The sequence below is a fragment of the Nasonia vitripennis genome, chromosome 4 (assembly GCF_009193385.2).
Source record: "Nasonia vitripennis strain AsymCx chromosome 4, Nvit_psr_1.1, whole genome shotgun sequence".
NCBI classification, from domain to species: Eukaryota; Metazoa; Arthropoda; class Insecta; order Hymenoptera; family Pteromalidae; genus Nasonia; species Nasonia vitripennis.
Window position 1 is genome coordinate 24,754,847 of NC_045760.1, and position 12,760 is coordinate 24,767,606.

Genomic DNA, 12,760 nt, shown 5'->3' on the forward strand with positions numbered 1-12,760 from the left:
TAGTTTCAGAAATATGAATTTCTAAAAAAAAAATTACCTTTTTCATTTTATCTGCCGAACAAAGCGGTCGATCTCGAGGACCAAACGAGGAAAAGTAGGTAATTACATTCTCATTAAAATGCATTTTAGCTACATTATTTGTAATAATAGGATGATTAAAAAAAACGCATAATAATGTTTTTCAAAAATCAAAAAATGGCAAAAAAAAATGAATAGTTGAGTAAATAAAAAATAACTGTTTTCCCGAATTCAGAATCCAAAAATAGATATGCATGTCAAATTTTATTGATATTGATGGAGTAGTTTCAGAAATATTACGGTATACACACACACGCTCAAACGCACGCACACACGCACGCACACCCACACATACATCCACACACGCGCGCACACATCCACATCCACACACACACGCATCCATACGGACATTTTTTAAAAACATTTGATTTGAACTTCGTTGCAAGCGAGCGTTAATTCCAAATCGTGTGGCAATTGAATAAATTTTATTCAAGTTAAATCGCGAGTGCACATTTAACCTTAAAACTCCTAATCCCTGACGTACCTATTCGAAATCGAAACCCATCCGCTTTGGAAGCCAAATCGACGCCACTGAGAGGACGTGCTCGGAGCAGAGCAGATCAGCGCAGAAAATAAAGAAAGGTAGGTAACACATTATTAAACAGGCTGCACACCTCTATTGCGTATCACTTCTCTCTTTCTCTCTTTCTCTTTGCGTTTCATAAGAAGTTAAGCGCACCACTCAAAAGCGTAGCGAAATATTAGTCCGCGATATACCATAACGATAGGAGTCTTATTTAGCCAACTGTCAAGAGAGGATTAATTTAAATTATTTACCTCAGTGCGGGATTCCAATTAAAAATATACAAGGGCGATATTAGTTTCAAAAAACTTTCCGGTGGCTACTGGAGGCTGTTCTTTCTTAGATCGCGAAGGTAGTCAGGCACCGAGGGCGCTAAGACTCTGCGTTCAAAGCTTTGTCATCCTCCGTGCTCGTAAAGCAAACCAACCCGTAGAGTTACTGTCCGGTGACAACTTTCAATAGTTTAGGATATAACACATGTCAAACTATATCCCATTAAAATTTCAAGTGATTTGACCACTTATTTTTTTAGTAATAAATCAAAAACTGAAAAAAATGAGTTTTTTTTTGTGCCTTGATTACGGACGTAAAGTGCACTTGAGATTTTGGGAAAAAGTATATATTTCATGTGTACGAGGCACACCCGGCTCCCTCGTAGGGTGGGTCTCTTGTCGGAATTTTCCATCAAAACTGATACGATGATCCCGCGCTACTTCTTTGGAAGAAGATACGGGGTCGTGATACCGACAAGAGAAGAATGGAAGGCCCGCAGGGACAGTCTACCAGGAACTGGGGACGTCTGGTACACAGATGGCTCTAGGGCAGGGACTGGCACTGGTTCGGGGTACTACTGCCAAAGGGATGGAAGGGGAACCTTCTTTTCTCTGGGGCGGTATGCTACGGTCTTTCAGACCGAGATATACGCTATACTGACCTGCGCTCAGAGGAACATTGAACTCGGCGCAAGGGATAGAATTATCACCATTAGCTCAGACAGTCAGGCGGCACTTAGAGCACTTAAGCCTCATAGGACGACCTCCAGACTGTTCTGGGAATGCAAAGTGGTTGTAAATCAGCTGACCGCTCACAACAACAAGGTCAGGCTGCTCTGGGTCCCAGGGCACACCGGGATCAGGGGTAACGAAATAGCAGATAGACTTGCAGCTTTGGGAGCTAAACACCCTCCAATCGGGCCGGAGCCCTACACAGGTGCCGCAAGGTGCCTGCTAACGGGCAAAATCCGGGGCTGGGTTGAGAGGGAGCATACTAAGGAATTGCAAGGAACTCAAGGATGCAGACAAGCCAAAGCGGTAATGGAACAGGACACCAATGTCGGCTACCAAGTGCATCGTAGGAGGCAGCAGAAATAACTCCCGACTCCTGACACAGATAGTGGCCGGGCACATCCGCTTAAGGTATCACGGTCTGAAGATGAGGAAGGAGCCTATGGGTATATGCAGGTGGTGCGAGGGGGCGGAAGAAACACCTACCCATGTACTGACTTTGCCCAAAATTTGCGCAGCTCACACATCAGTGCTTGGGGGAGCTTTTCCCCACGTATGAAGAGATTAGGGCACTCGACGCGGGAGACATATTGACCTTCTGGAGAAGGGCAGGCTTACCTGCGTAGGGGATGCCATGATGAAGGGTGGTACAATGGGTTTACAGCCTAAGTGCCAGGGATCTTGGTGGTCCCCCCTTCATTTTTTTTTTTTACATGGCATTTGGAACTCGAAAGTTCATCGCCTCATCTACGCAAGCCTTCCACGCTGCCCTATCTTGTGTCAACCCCACCCAAGATGCACCTCTCCGATCGACACCCACCCGTCCTATTTCTACTAGATCCGCTTTTACGTTGTCCTCCCATCTACGTCTAGGTCTACCTAGAGGTCGCGTTACCATCGGCCTGCCCTTCATGACACGCGCTGCCGTACGGTCGTCTCCCATTCTCGCTACGTGCCCTGCCCATCTCAATCTGCGCGATTTTACTATTCTGTTAACATTTGGTGACGCATACAGATTGTGTAACTCATCATTGTGTAGTCTCCTCCATTCCCCGGTTTCCTCATCTTTCTTCGGCCCGTATATTTTTCGCAAGACTTTATTTTCAAATACCCTAAAACGGTTGTCCGCCTGCTTAGTGAGAGCCCACGTTTCGCACCCGTACAGAACCACCGGCAGTATTATTGTCCTGTATATTCTTATTTTAACGTTTTTAGACAACAGCCTCGACTTAAGTAAATTACTCACGGCGTAGAAGCAAGCATTACCCGAATGGAGTCTCTTATTTATTTCGACATTAATCTCGTTTTTATCATTTATGGGTCGTACCCAGATACCTGAATTCGCTAACCTTTTCAAAAGTAAAATTCCCAACTCTGAGATCTTCCTCCCCTCTGCAGATGCCTAGCTTATCCACAATCATGTACTTTGTTTTAGATTCACTCACTTCTAACCCTGTATACTCCACCGCTTTTATGAGGATTTCCGCGTTTCTTGCTACCGTTTCCCTACAATCCCCCAGTATATCCAAATCATCTGCATAGCCTAGTATCTGCGTTGTTCCATTAAGCGTTGCGCCCATCTGGCTAACCAGCATTTTTCTAACGGCATACTCTAACGTTAAGTTGAACAGCACCGTAGAGAGTCCATCCCCTTGTTTTAAACCATCGCGTATCATGAAGGGTTGTGATACATTACCGCCTACTCGGACCTTTCCCGTGCTTCCGTTCAGACATATTTGAATTAATCTCACGAGTATTTTCGGTACACCGAGAAGTACTAGAATTTGATACATTTTGCTTCGCTTAATAGAGTCGTACGCTTTTTTAAAATCTATAAATAGTTGGTGTATGGTTTCGCAAAATTCCCACTTTTTCTCTAACAACTGTCTTATGGTAAACATTTGATCGCTCGTCGATCTGTTGCGCCGAAATCCGCACTGATAATCTCCTACTATATCTTCCGCGAATGGAGTGAGTCTAGCTTGTATTACGTTTGACAGAACTTTGTAGCACGTTGCTAAAAGTGAAATACCCCTATAGTTATTGCAGTTTGTCTTATCCTCCTTTTTAAAAATCGGTATAATGATAGATTCCTTCCAATTTTCGGGTATTGTTTCATTTTTCCAGATGGCACATACTAGTTTATAGATTTTGAAAGTGAGCTCGACGCCCCCATATTTGAGTAACTCAGCTGGTATAGAGTCATTTCCCGCGGCTTTGTTGTTTTTTAGTTTTTTAATCGCGGCCTCTACTTCTTGGTAGCTCGGTTCCTCCACGTGGGGTTCAGCAGTGTGAATTTCGTCCCCTAATTCTTCGCTATTTTCGTGCACGTTTAATAATTTATCGAAATAATTTTTCCACAGCGACAGTAATTCGTTGTCATTTGTTACGAGGTCCCCGTTTTCGTCCTTCATCAATTGCACTCTACTCCTAAAACCCTTTCTGATAGCGTTAATCCCTCTGTACATTTCGCGGGGGTTATTTTCCTTACTGTTAGTTTCTATTCTCCTAATAAGATTCTTTTGATTCTCCCGCTTCTTATTTCTGTAGATCGCGCTCGTCTGTTTCCTTACATTAGAATACTCTTCTACGGTCCTATCGCTTCTATTTTGTAAGCTATCTAATTTAGCCTTTTTGCGCCTTTCAAACCAGAGTTCGCACTCTTCGTCAAACCATGGTTTGCTCTTTGTCTTTTTCTTTTTACCCATTACTTTGTTCGCGGCCTCTTTTACCGTTTTTTCGATGTCCCCCCATAAGCTATTCGGTTCGTCATTCCCCTCCGGCGATGTGTTTGCTTCTTCAAGTGCCTGAAACCTATTATTAATTTCTATCTGGTACCTAATTCGCTCTGTTCTATCTCGTAGTTTCTCAATATCGAAGCTTTCTACCTTGTTTGCTCGCTTACTATTTTGATTCGCTACTAGTCTAGCTCTTAATTTGTCTACTACTAGGAAGTGGTCCGAGTCGCTATCTGCCCCTCTGTAAGCCCTTACGTCAAGAACATTAGTATGACGTCTTTTTTCAATGAGGAAATGATCAATTTGGTTCTGTGTGGCCCCGTCCGGCGATGTCCACGTTGCCTTGTGTATGTTCTTGTGCTTAAAACACGTAGTTTTGATTATAAGATCTTTTGCCGCCGCGAAATTTATGACCCTAATACCATTATCATTGCTGGCTTCGTGCAGGCTTTCCTTACCTATAGTAGGCCTAAACATTTCCTCCCTACCTATTTTAGCATTGAAATCGCCTAATACTATTCTTGTGTCGTAAGACGCGAACTGTTCGATTACCTGCTCTAAAGTTTCGTAATAGAGATCCTTAGCTTCTTCTTCTTTGTCCGGTCCCCCCTTCATAGTAATATTAATAATAATAATAATAATAATATATTTCATGTGTTTTGGCTAAGTTCATTGCACAGCTTTCAAACCCCTATGGTTCGTAAGATATCAAGGTTTTAATTTTTGTATTCCTTATATCTCTAAAACAATGTAGTCAAATGCTTCAAAATTTTATTTGGTAATTCACCATAAAAAAATCTATCTGCTACTAAAATTTTAAACGATTTCGTCGAGCGGTTTTGAAGTAAAGAGCTAAAATGTAAAAATCGTTTTCTCGAAAATTGCGCGAGCAACCTATCTAATGAATAGCCTGTTGTTTTATGATGGTTAGGTTGGTTAGAAACACATATAAATATGCGTAAATTTCTGTGAAAAAAATTGACGACAGTGTTCGTATTCTATAATAAAAAAACAGAGGAGTCTGCAAATTTTTTTTATTCTTAAGCAAATTTTACGCAGCGCCTCCCTGGTAGAAAACAAACTAACCAGGATGTCCTGTTCACCAACGGTTGGCCCACGGCGCTGGCCAACCGTTGCCCAACCAAATTTATTTATTAGAAGCCTGCTCTGTGTGTATTAGCAAACATGCGCTCTGCAGCTGATGCCGCGCATGCGCACTATAGTCACTCGTGGCGACTCGGGCGTACACCTTTTCACATAACCCCAAAATTTAATGAAAGTTTATACTCACTTAAAATCTATTTCTACGGTGTTAAAACCATATTATTGTTAGATCTAATGCTTGATTATTAATAATAGTGTCATATTAATAAATTATTTGAGCAGGCATTGATGATTTATTATCTTTTTGTGCGAGTTTTAAAATTGGCCAACCGTTGGCCAATGGATAGTGTAAAAGCGTGACGAAACAAGCGCGTCTGTTGGCCAATGGTTGGCGGAACTGTTGGCCAAACTTCATAAAATTGGCCAACCGTTGGTGAATGGTTCGCGAACGTTTCTACCAGGGCTTTGGTGTATCTTTTACGTAGTATTTTATACGTAGCTTCCTCCAACAAAATGTATAATTCCAATAGATACAATATTGTTCAAATATACAGTATATTAATGATTTTTAAAATACTTTTAATCATTATTATTTTACTGAAGGAGCACTCGTCTCAATATCAAATCATATAATTTTCATGTAAAAATTTAAACCTCAATATTTTAAATACCATAGGGCCCTCATAACCACACAAAATCATGAATTTTCTTAAAACATTCTGAACTTCACTTAGTGAGTTATAAGGTTTAACGAAAATAGTAATTATCAGTTATACAGGGTGAAAGACAAAGAATTTGAATCATAATATCTTTTAAACTAAATGGTTTCATAAGCTGCAAAAAGAACCTAGCGGAGGTGATCAAAAGATCGATATTTCCCAAAATTTCAACTTAAATAAAGCCTTTTTACTCTCTTAATCGTACGACATCAAAAACCCATTTTTTTTTCTTCTTTTCAATTTTTAGCTCAAAAAACTAGTCGCTAAATTGGCTTAAAATTTGTACAGCAAAAAGATATTATCGTTTTTAATTGTCATACATTTTTTCAAGACGTTTGACAATTTAGTTTTGGAGATATTGAATTTTTTTTTAAATCACCTTTTTTATCATAACAATTGAACGGAATGGTTAATCTGAAAAATCTTGCGGGAAAAAGTAGGCAATTTTATTCTCTTTTAGATACACAATTGTTAAATATATTGTATAAACCATATCTTAAAAGATAAAAAGCAAAAACATTTTTTCAAAAATCCAAAAATGGCTGTAATACAATCATAAAATGGTCAGAATCATGAAAAAAAATTTCCCGAATTTAGAATTAGAAAACATATGCACGTCAAATTTTATTACGATCGGTCGCGTGGTTCTAGAATCATAACAGTTGTTATGTCCTAAGCTATTGAAAACTGTCGCCGGACAGTAACTCTACGGGTTATTCTGCTTCCCTAAACACGGACGGGGACAAAGCTTCGGAGCGCGAAGCTGAGCGCCGTCGGTGCTTGACTACTTTCGCGATCTATTTAATAGAACGGCCTCCGGTAGCCGCTGGAAAGTCTTTTAAAACCGCATTAATTTCACGACACATACAAATTTAATTTAAGTTTCTTAATTCGGATTCTGCTATTTTTCGAATAACTCGCTGAATAGACGTAACCCTAACCGTGAGGTCTTTATCGCAATATAATGCTACTTAAACCACTAATTATGAGAGAGAAAGCGGATGGTTTCGATTTGAACGGGGCGACAGGAATCAGGAGGTTTCGGGTTAATTATTCACTCGCGATTTAAATTTTAATGCAGTTTATTCAATTTGCCACAGAAATTAGATAACGCTCGCTCGCAACTATCAAAAACTTTTGAATTATTTATCGAAAACAAGGAACCACAATGTAAATGTTCTACGACTGCAAATTATTTAAATTTAAATGATAGAAGTTTTCGAAGTCTTTTTGCTAGTTGAAATATTATAAGTCCCGGATCTGAATTTCCCTAAGTCCCGTGTTGTAAAAATGATTCTAAGTCCCGAACGGTCAAAAATATTCTAAGTTCTAAGATGTTATACCGGACCGGGCTAGGGCAGAGCTTTCGCGTGGCAACGATTTTTGAAGCAGACTGACGACGTGAGGACCTGTTGCTGGGCTCTTTTATGCTCTCGTAGGAGAGGCGATCTCCGATTTTCGTCTCCTCGGCAGGGTGGGTGTTTGGCCAATTAGGAGGCCTAGATGCAGCTTCTTGCCTTATTGGGAGCGTTTAATGCATGTGACGTTGCAGGGAGGGCCAATCAGAAAACCAGAGTAAAAGTCCTCTCCTCTAGTACATCGAGTCCCCTCATGCTCTTCTCCTGTCAGACTTGCCTCTGATTTACCTTCCTTATCTGCAGGCTCATAGAAGCTTCTTCTATGCATTTTGATCCGACTTGCGCGGTGTCCTCTTTGGCGGCTTCTCGAGCTTCCAGAGTGCGTGACTTATATGTCACTTGCCATAGCGCTGCACGCTCCGTGGGATTCCCCTTCATTGCACGTGCATCGCTTTCGGGTCTGCGCGTTCCACGATGTACAGTAGGCTTCTTGTTTTTTTCTTCTGCTTGTGCTGTGCTGTATTCGTTATATTTTGTAGTGGCTCGGTATTAGTATCGGTGTGTTCTGCTTAGTCTCCTGCCGTAGAGTCGTAATGTGTGCGTGCGTATCGGTGTGCTTCGCTTGGTCTCTTGCCCTAGAGTCGTGGTGTGTGCGTGCATATCGGTGTGCTTCGCTTGGTTGCTTCTGCTATAGAACCGCAATGTGTGCGTGCGTATCGGTGTGCTTCGCTTCGCCTCTTGCCGTAGAGTCGTACTGTGTGTATACATCTCGGTGTTCTATTTTATCTTTATTATTTTACGTGAATTTACTATTATTATTGATTTTCCTAACTGATTTTACTTCGAGTTTAATTATGTTTTTATGCTTACTTCGCCTTACGTTGTCGTTCCTTATTCTTATTAATTCGATTAAATATTAAATTTGTCGAGTTTGCTATATCAAGTGGCGCGGGAGCGCCACGAAGGCGAGTTTGAGAAGCAGACGACGCCGCGGCGCCCGTGACACTATTTACTTCTATATTGGTCTCTCGAATTTTCAATTAAGGAAATAAATTATTTATCATTCATGTACCCAGCTAATTTTGATAAATGTTTATACTGGTATGCCAAACTATGATTTTAAACCAAAATATCAGCAATAAACCAGCTTTAACATAATAAACAAGTATGCAGGTGAACAAAAATGCTGAAATCACTTGCTTAATTTTTCTTCAGTCCAAAAAGTGGTAAGACCGTTAAGTTAGCTGCGTGCAGTTTGACCGAGTGGTTAGACTGTGAAGTTGGCCGCACAAGCTATTCAGCATACATTGTCTGCTACTCTGCTTGAATTATAAATGTGTGCTCCGTAGTATTCGGTGTTTTGGTGTAAAAATCTTTCAAGGAAGGTGTCTAGATAAATAGGGTGGTTGATGACAACGTCTAGGTGGTGCGCTCCGTGGTTTTTGGTGTCTAGGTAAATAAATCATACGATGACGGCGTCTAGGTGTACAGGGTGGCCGATAACGAGGTCTGGGTAGTTCGCGCCGTGGTTTTTGGTGTCTAGGCGTAGAAATAATTCGAGGGTGGTGTATATCAGAACAATCAGTGATCTCATGTTAGTGATAAAAATGTTACAAAAAAGCTTTGATCTAAAGGTGCTAAATATGCTTATATTTTATTTCTACGACGTCGAATATGAAATACTCAAAAAAATTTACTAAAAAGGATTGAAATCTCTAAAAAAAAATTAACTTTTAAAAAAGTAAAAAGTTAGGCAAGTTTGATATATTTCGCAACAAAATTACAGATTGAAAAGTACTAAGATCAATCAAACAAAGTCAAGTTTATTATATTTAATCGTGATGAAGCAAGGAACAACTCTCAAGATAATTACTACGTAACTTGCCATGCCCGTTTCATTGTACTTATGGTGTTTGTATGACGTTCTAATACATAAAAGGAAATTTTAGTTGTTCACTAATAAACAAAATTAAACGGGCATGGCAAGTTACGTAGTAATTATCTTGAGAGTTGTTCCTTGCTTCATCACGATTAAATATAATAAACTTGACTTTGTTTGATTGATCTTAGTACTTTTCAATCTGTAATTTTGTTGCGAAATATATCAAACTTGCCTAACTTTTTACTTTTTTAAAAGTTAATTTTTTTTTATCTTAATATACACTGCATTCTAGTAGGAAGGGTATCGATGGATTTACTTTATAATAACTAATCTTATTAGTTTTTAGTATTTTAAGAATGTGAAAGATATTAACAGAATAATAGAATCGCGCAGATTGGGATGGGCAGGGCACGTAGCGAGAATGGGAGACGACCGTATGGCAGCGCGTGTCATGAAGGGCAGGCCGATGGTAATGCGACCTCTAGGTAGACCTAGACGTAGATGGGAGGACAACGTAAAAGCGGATCTAGTAGAAATAGGATGGGTGGGTGTCAATCGGAGAGGTGCATCTTGGGTGGGGTTGACACAAGATAGGGCAGCGTAAAAGGCTTGCGTAGATGAGGCGATGAACTTTCGCGTTCCAAATGCCACTTAAAAAAAAAAAAGAATGTGAAAGAAAGTGAGCACAGTATACGTACATACACACACCCATACACACAGCCATCCGCACGGACATTCTCTAAAAAAGCATGATTCGAAGTCTAAACACCTCCAAATGCGTTCCTACGAAGTTTTAGCGAAACTGATAAATTTGCTATTCCAAAGCTTCCTCTAGGAGGAAGCAAAAGATTGACTGAAAAGCAGTTCGCGATATATAGATGTTTTAATTAAAATAATTCGCACATCTTTAATGATTAGTTTTCTGCTACTATACTGAGATAAAGTTTGATTCGCAAGGCAAAACTAATGTGCTTATAGGGTAATTCATGAAAAAAAAATTATTTATACGCCGTCCATTCCACGCCGTAATCATGTCGTATACTTTGTACATACTTTTACTCGCCAGCGCGGTGATGTCGCACCCTCCGATGTAAAATTAAAGTTTAATAATAACGTGAAATTTTTTTTATTCTTATATCAAGTTATAATGTCTCAATAATTTTCAAAATAAATTAAACTACAATAGTAAAAAAGCACATATGACATATTATTAAATTTAACTTTTATTAGATGTATGGGTGCTACATTTTTCAAGTTTTCCTTTCATTTTTATAAATACATTCTGTAAACACAGCAGTTAGTTTTATCGAGCTTTGACCCCTCATCAAACTCAAAATACTGCAAACTAGACTATCTTCATCTTAATTTTTCGGTTTTTTAAATTATCCTAGTGAAATTAGCATTGTAATGTAGGAAAATGAAGTTTTCACAATCTACAAGATTTATATACGATATTTAAGTTACAATTGATAATAATTATAAGCGTACATTAATCAAAAAATTAATGATGTAGAAAATTTAGGCAAATTTCGCAATAGTATATTACGATACTAGTGGCATAAGTCGTACTTTATGGCACGGCGCATGGTGTAAAAAAAATTTTTTTGTCATTTTGCGATTTAGGCGATAAAAGCTTTGCCTTTTTCAATATTTATCATATTTTTGAGAAAAAAACTGCGACTTACAAATTTTTCTCTAATGAACTTAAATCTATCGAGAAAAGTTGTCTTAGCTTTTTCAGTTTTCAAGAGAATCCACTTAAATATGACGAATCGTCCCTGGTAGAAAAGTGCCCAGTTATAATGGTCGTTAAGGCAGAAACTGGCAAAGTAAAATGTAGAAAACTATTGACATTTTACTGTACAAAAAGTAGCGATTTCTTGCGCATTTTTAATGTGAGGGAAATAACTTTGTATGACCCATTAAAAATAGCCAATACCTACCAATTATAAATACCCATGAAACATGCTTAAAAACTTGGCACTTCTTAGCCACTAGTTATGCTTAAAAATGGTATCAATTAAAACAGTGCGCGCATATATATATATATATATATATATATATATATATATGTATATATATGCGTATCTTATAATTATTAAAATATTATCAAGTGGCGCGGGAGCGCCACGAAGGCGAGTTTGAGAAGCAGACGACGCCGCGGCGCCCGTGACACTATTTACTTCTATATTGGTCTCTCGAATTTTCAATTAAGGAAATAAATTATTTATCATTCATGTAACCAGCTAATTTTGATAAATGTTTATACTGGTATGCCAAACTATGATTTTAAACCAAAATATCAGCAATAAACCAGCTTTAACATAATAAACAAGTATGCAGGTGAACAAAAATGCTGAAATCACTTGCTTAATTTTTCTTCAGCCCAAAAAGTGGTAAGATCGTTAAGTTAGCTGCGTGCAGTTTGACCGAGTGGTTAGACTGTGAAGTTGGCCGCACAAGCTATTGAGCCTACATTGTCTGCTCCTCTGCTTGAATTATAAATGTGTGCTCCGTAGTATTCGGTGTTTTGGTGTAAAAATCTTTCAAGGAAGGTGTCTAGATAAATAGGGTAGCTGATGACGACGTCTAGGTGGTGCGCTCCGTGATTTTTGGTGTTTAGATAAATAAATCATACGAGGACGGCATCTAGGTGTACAGGGCGGCCGATGGCGAGGTCTAGGTAGTTCGCACCGTGGTTTTTGGTGTTGAAATAATTCGAGGGCGGTGTCTAGGTGTACAGGGTGGCCGATGACGAGTTCTAGGTAGTTCGCTCCGTGGTTTTTGGTGTCTAGGTGTAAAAATCATTTGAACGCGGTGTCCAGGTGTACAGGGTGGCCGATGACGAGGTCTAGGTCGTGCGCTCCGTGGCTTTTGGTGTTGAAATAATTCGAGGGCGGTGTCTAGGTGTACAGGGTGGCCGATGACGAGGTCTAGGTAGTTTGCTCCGTGGTTTTTGGTGTCTAGGTGTAAAAATCACTTGAACGCGGTGTCCAGGTGTACAGGGTGGCCGATGACGAGGTCTAGGTCGTGCGCTTCGTGGTTTTTGGTGTCTAGGTAAATAAATCATACGATGACGGCGTCTAGGTGTACAGGGTGTCCGATAACGAGGTCTGGATAGTTCGCGCCGTGGGTTTTGGTGTCTTGGCGTAGAAATAATTCAAGGGTGGTGTATATCAACAATCAGTGATCTCATGTTAGTGATAAAAATGTTACAAAAAAGCTTTGATCTAAAGGTGCTAAATATGCTTATATTTTATTTCTACGACGTCGAATATGAGATACTCAAAAAATTTTACTAAAAAGGATTGAAATCTCTAAAAAAAATAACTTTTAAAAAAGTAAAAAGTTAGG

General features: G+C 39.4%; 1 protein-coding gene across 5 annotated transcripts in view; it reads right to left on the reverse strand.

The window, feature by feature from the left end:
- LOC100384869 (odorant receptor 165) overlaps window positions 1-12,760 on the reverse strand; it is a 44,396-nt gene that overhangs the window by 21,613 nt on the left and 10,023 nt on the right. For 2 of the 5 annotated variants that reach the window (XM_032599546.1, XM_031930499.1), the window contains one exon: window positions 10,612-10,839. The exons of the other annotated variants lie outside the window; for them this stretch is intronic. In XM_032599546.1, the coding sequence (XP_032455437.1) occupies window positions 10,789-10,839 (51 nt within the window). In that variant the 3' untranslated portion in view covers window positions 10,612-10,788. Of the gene's footprint in view, window positions 1-10,611; window positions 10,840-12,760 lie in introns of those variants that run through there. 5 annotated transcript variants of the gene reach the window in all.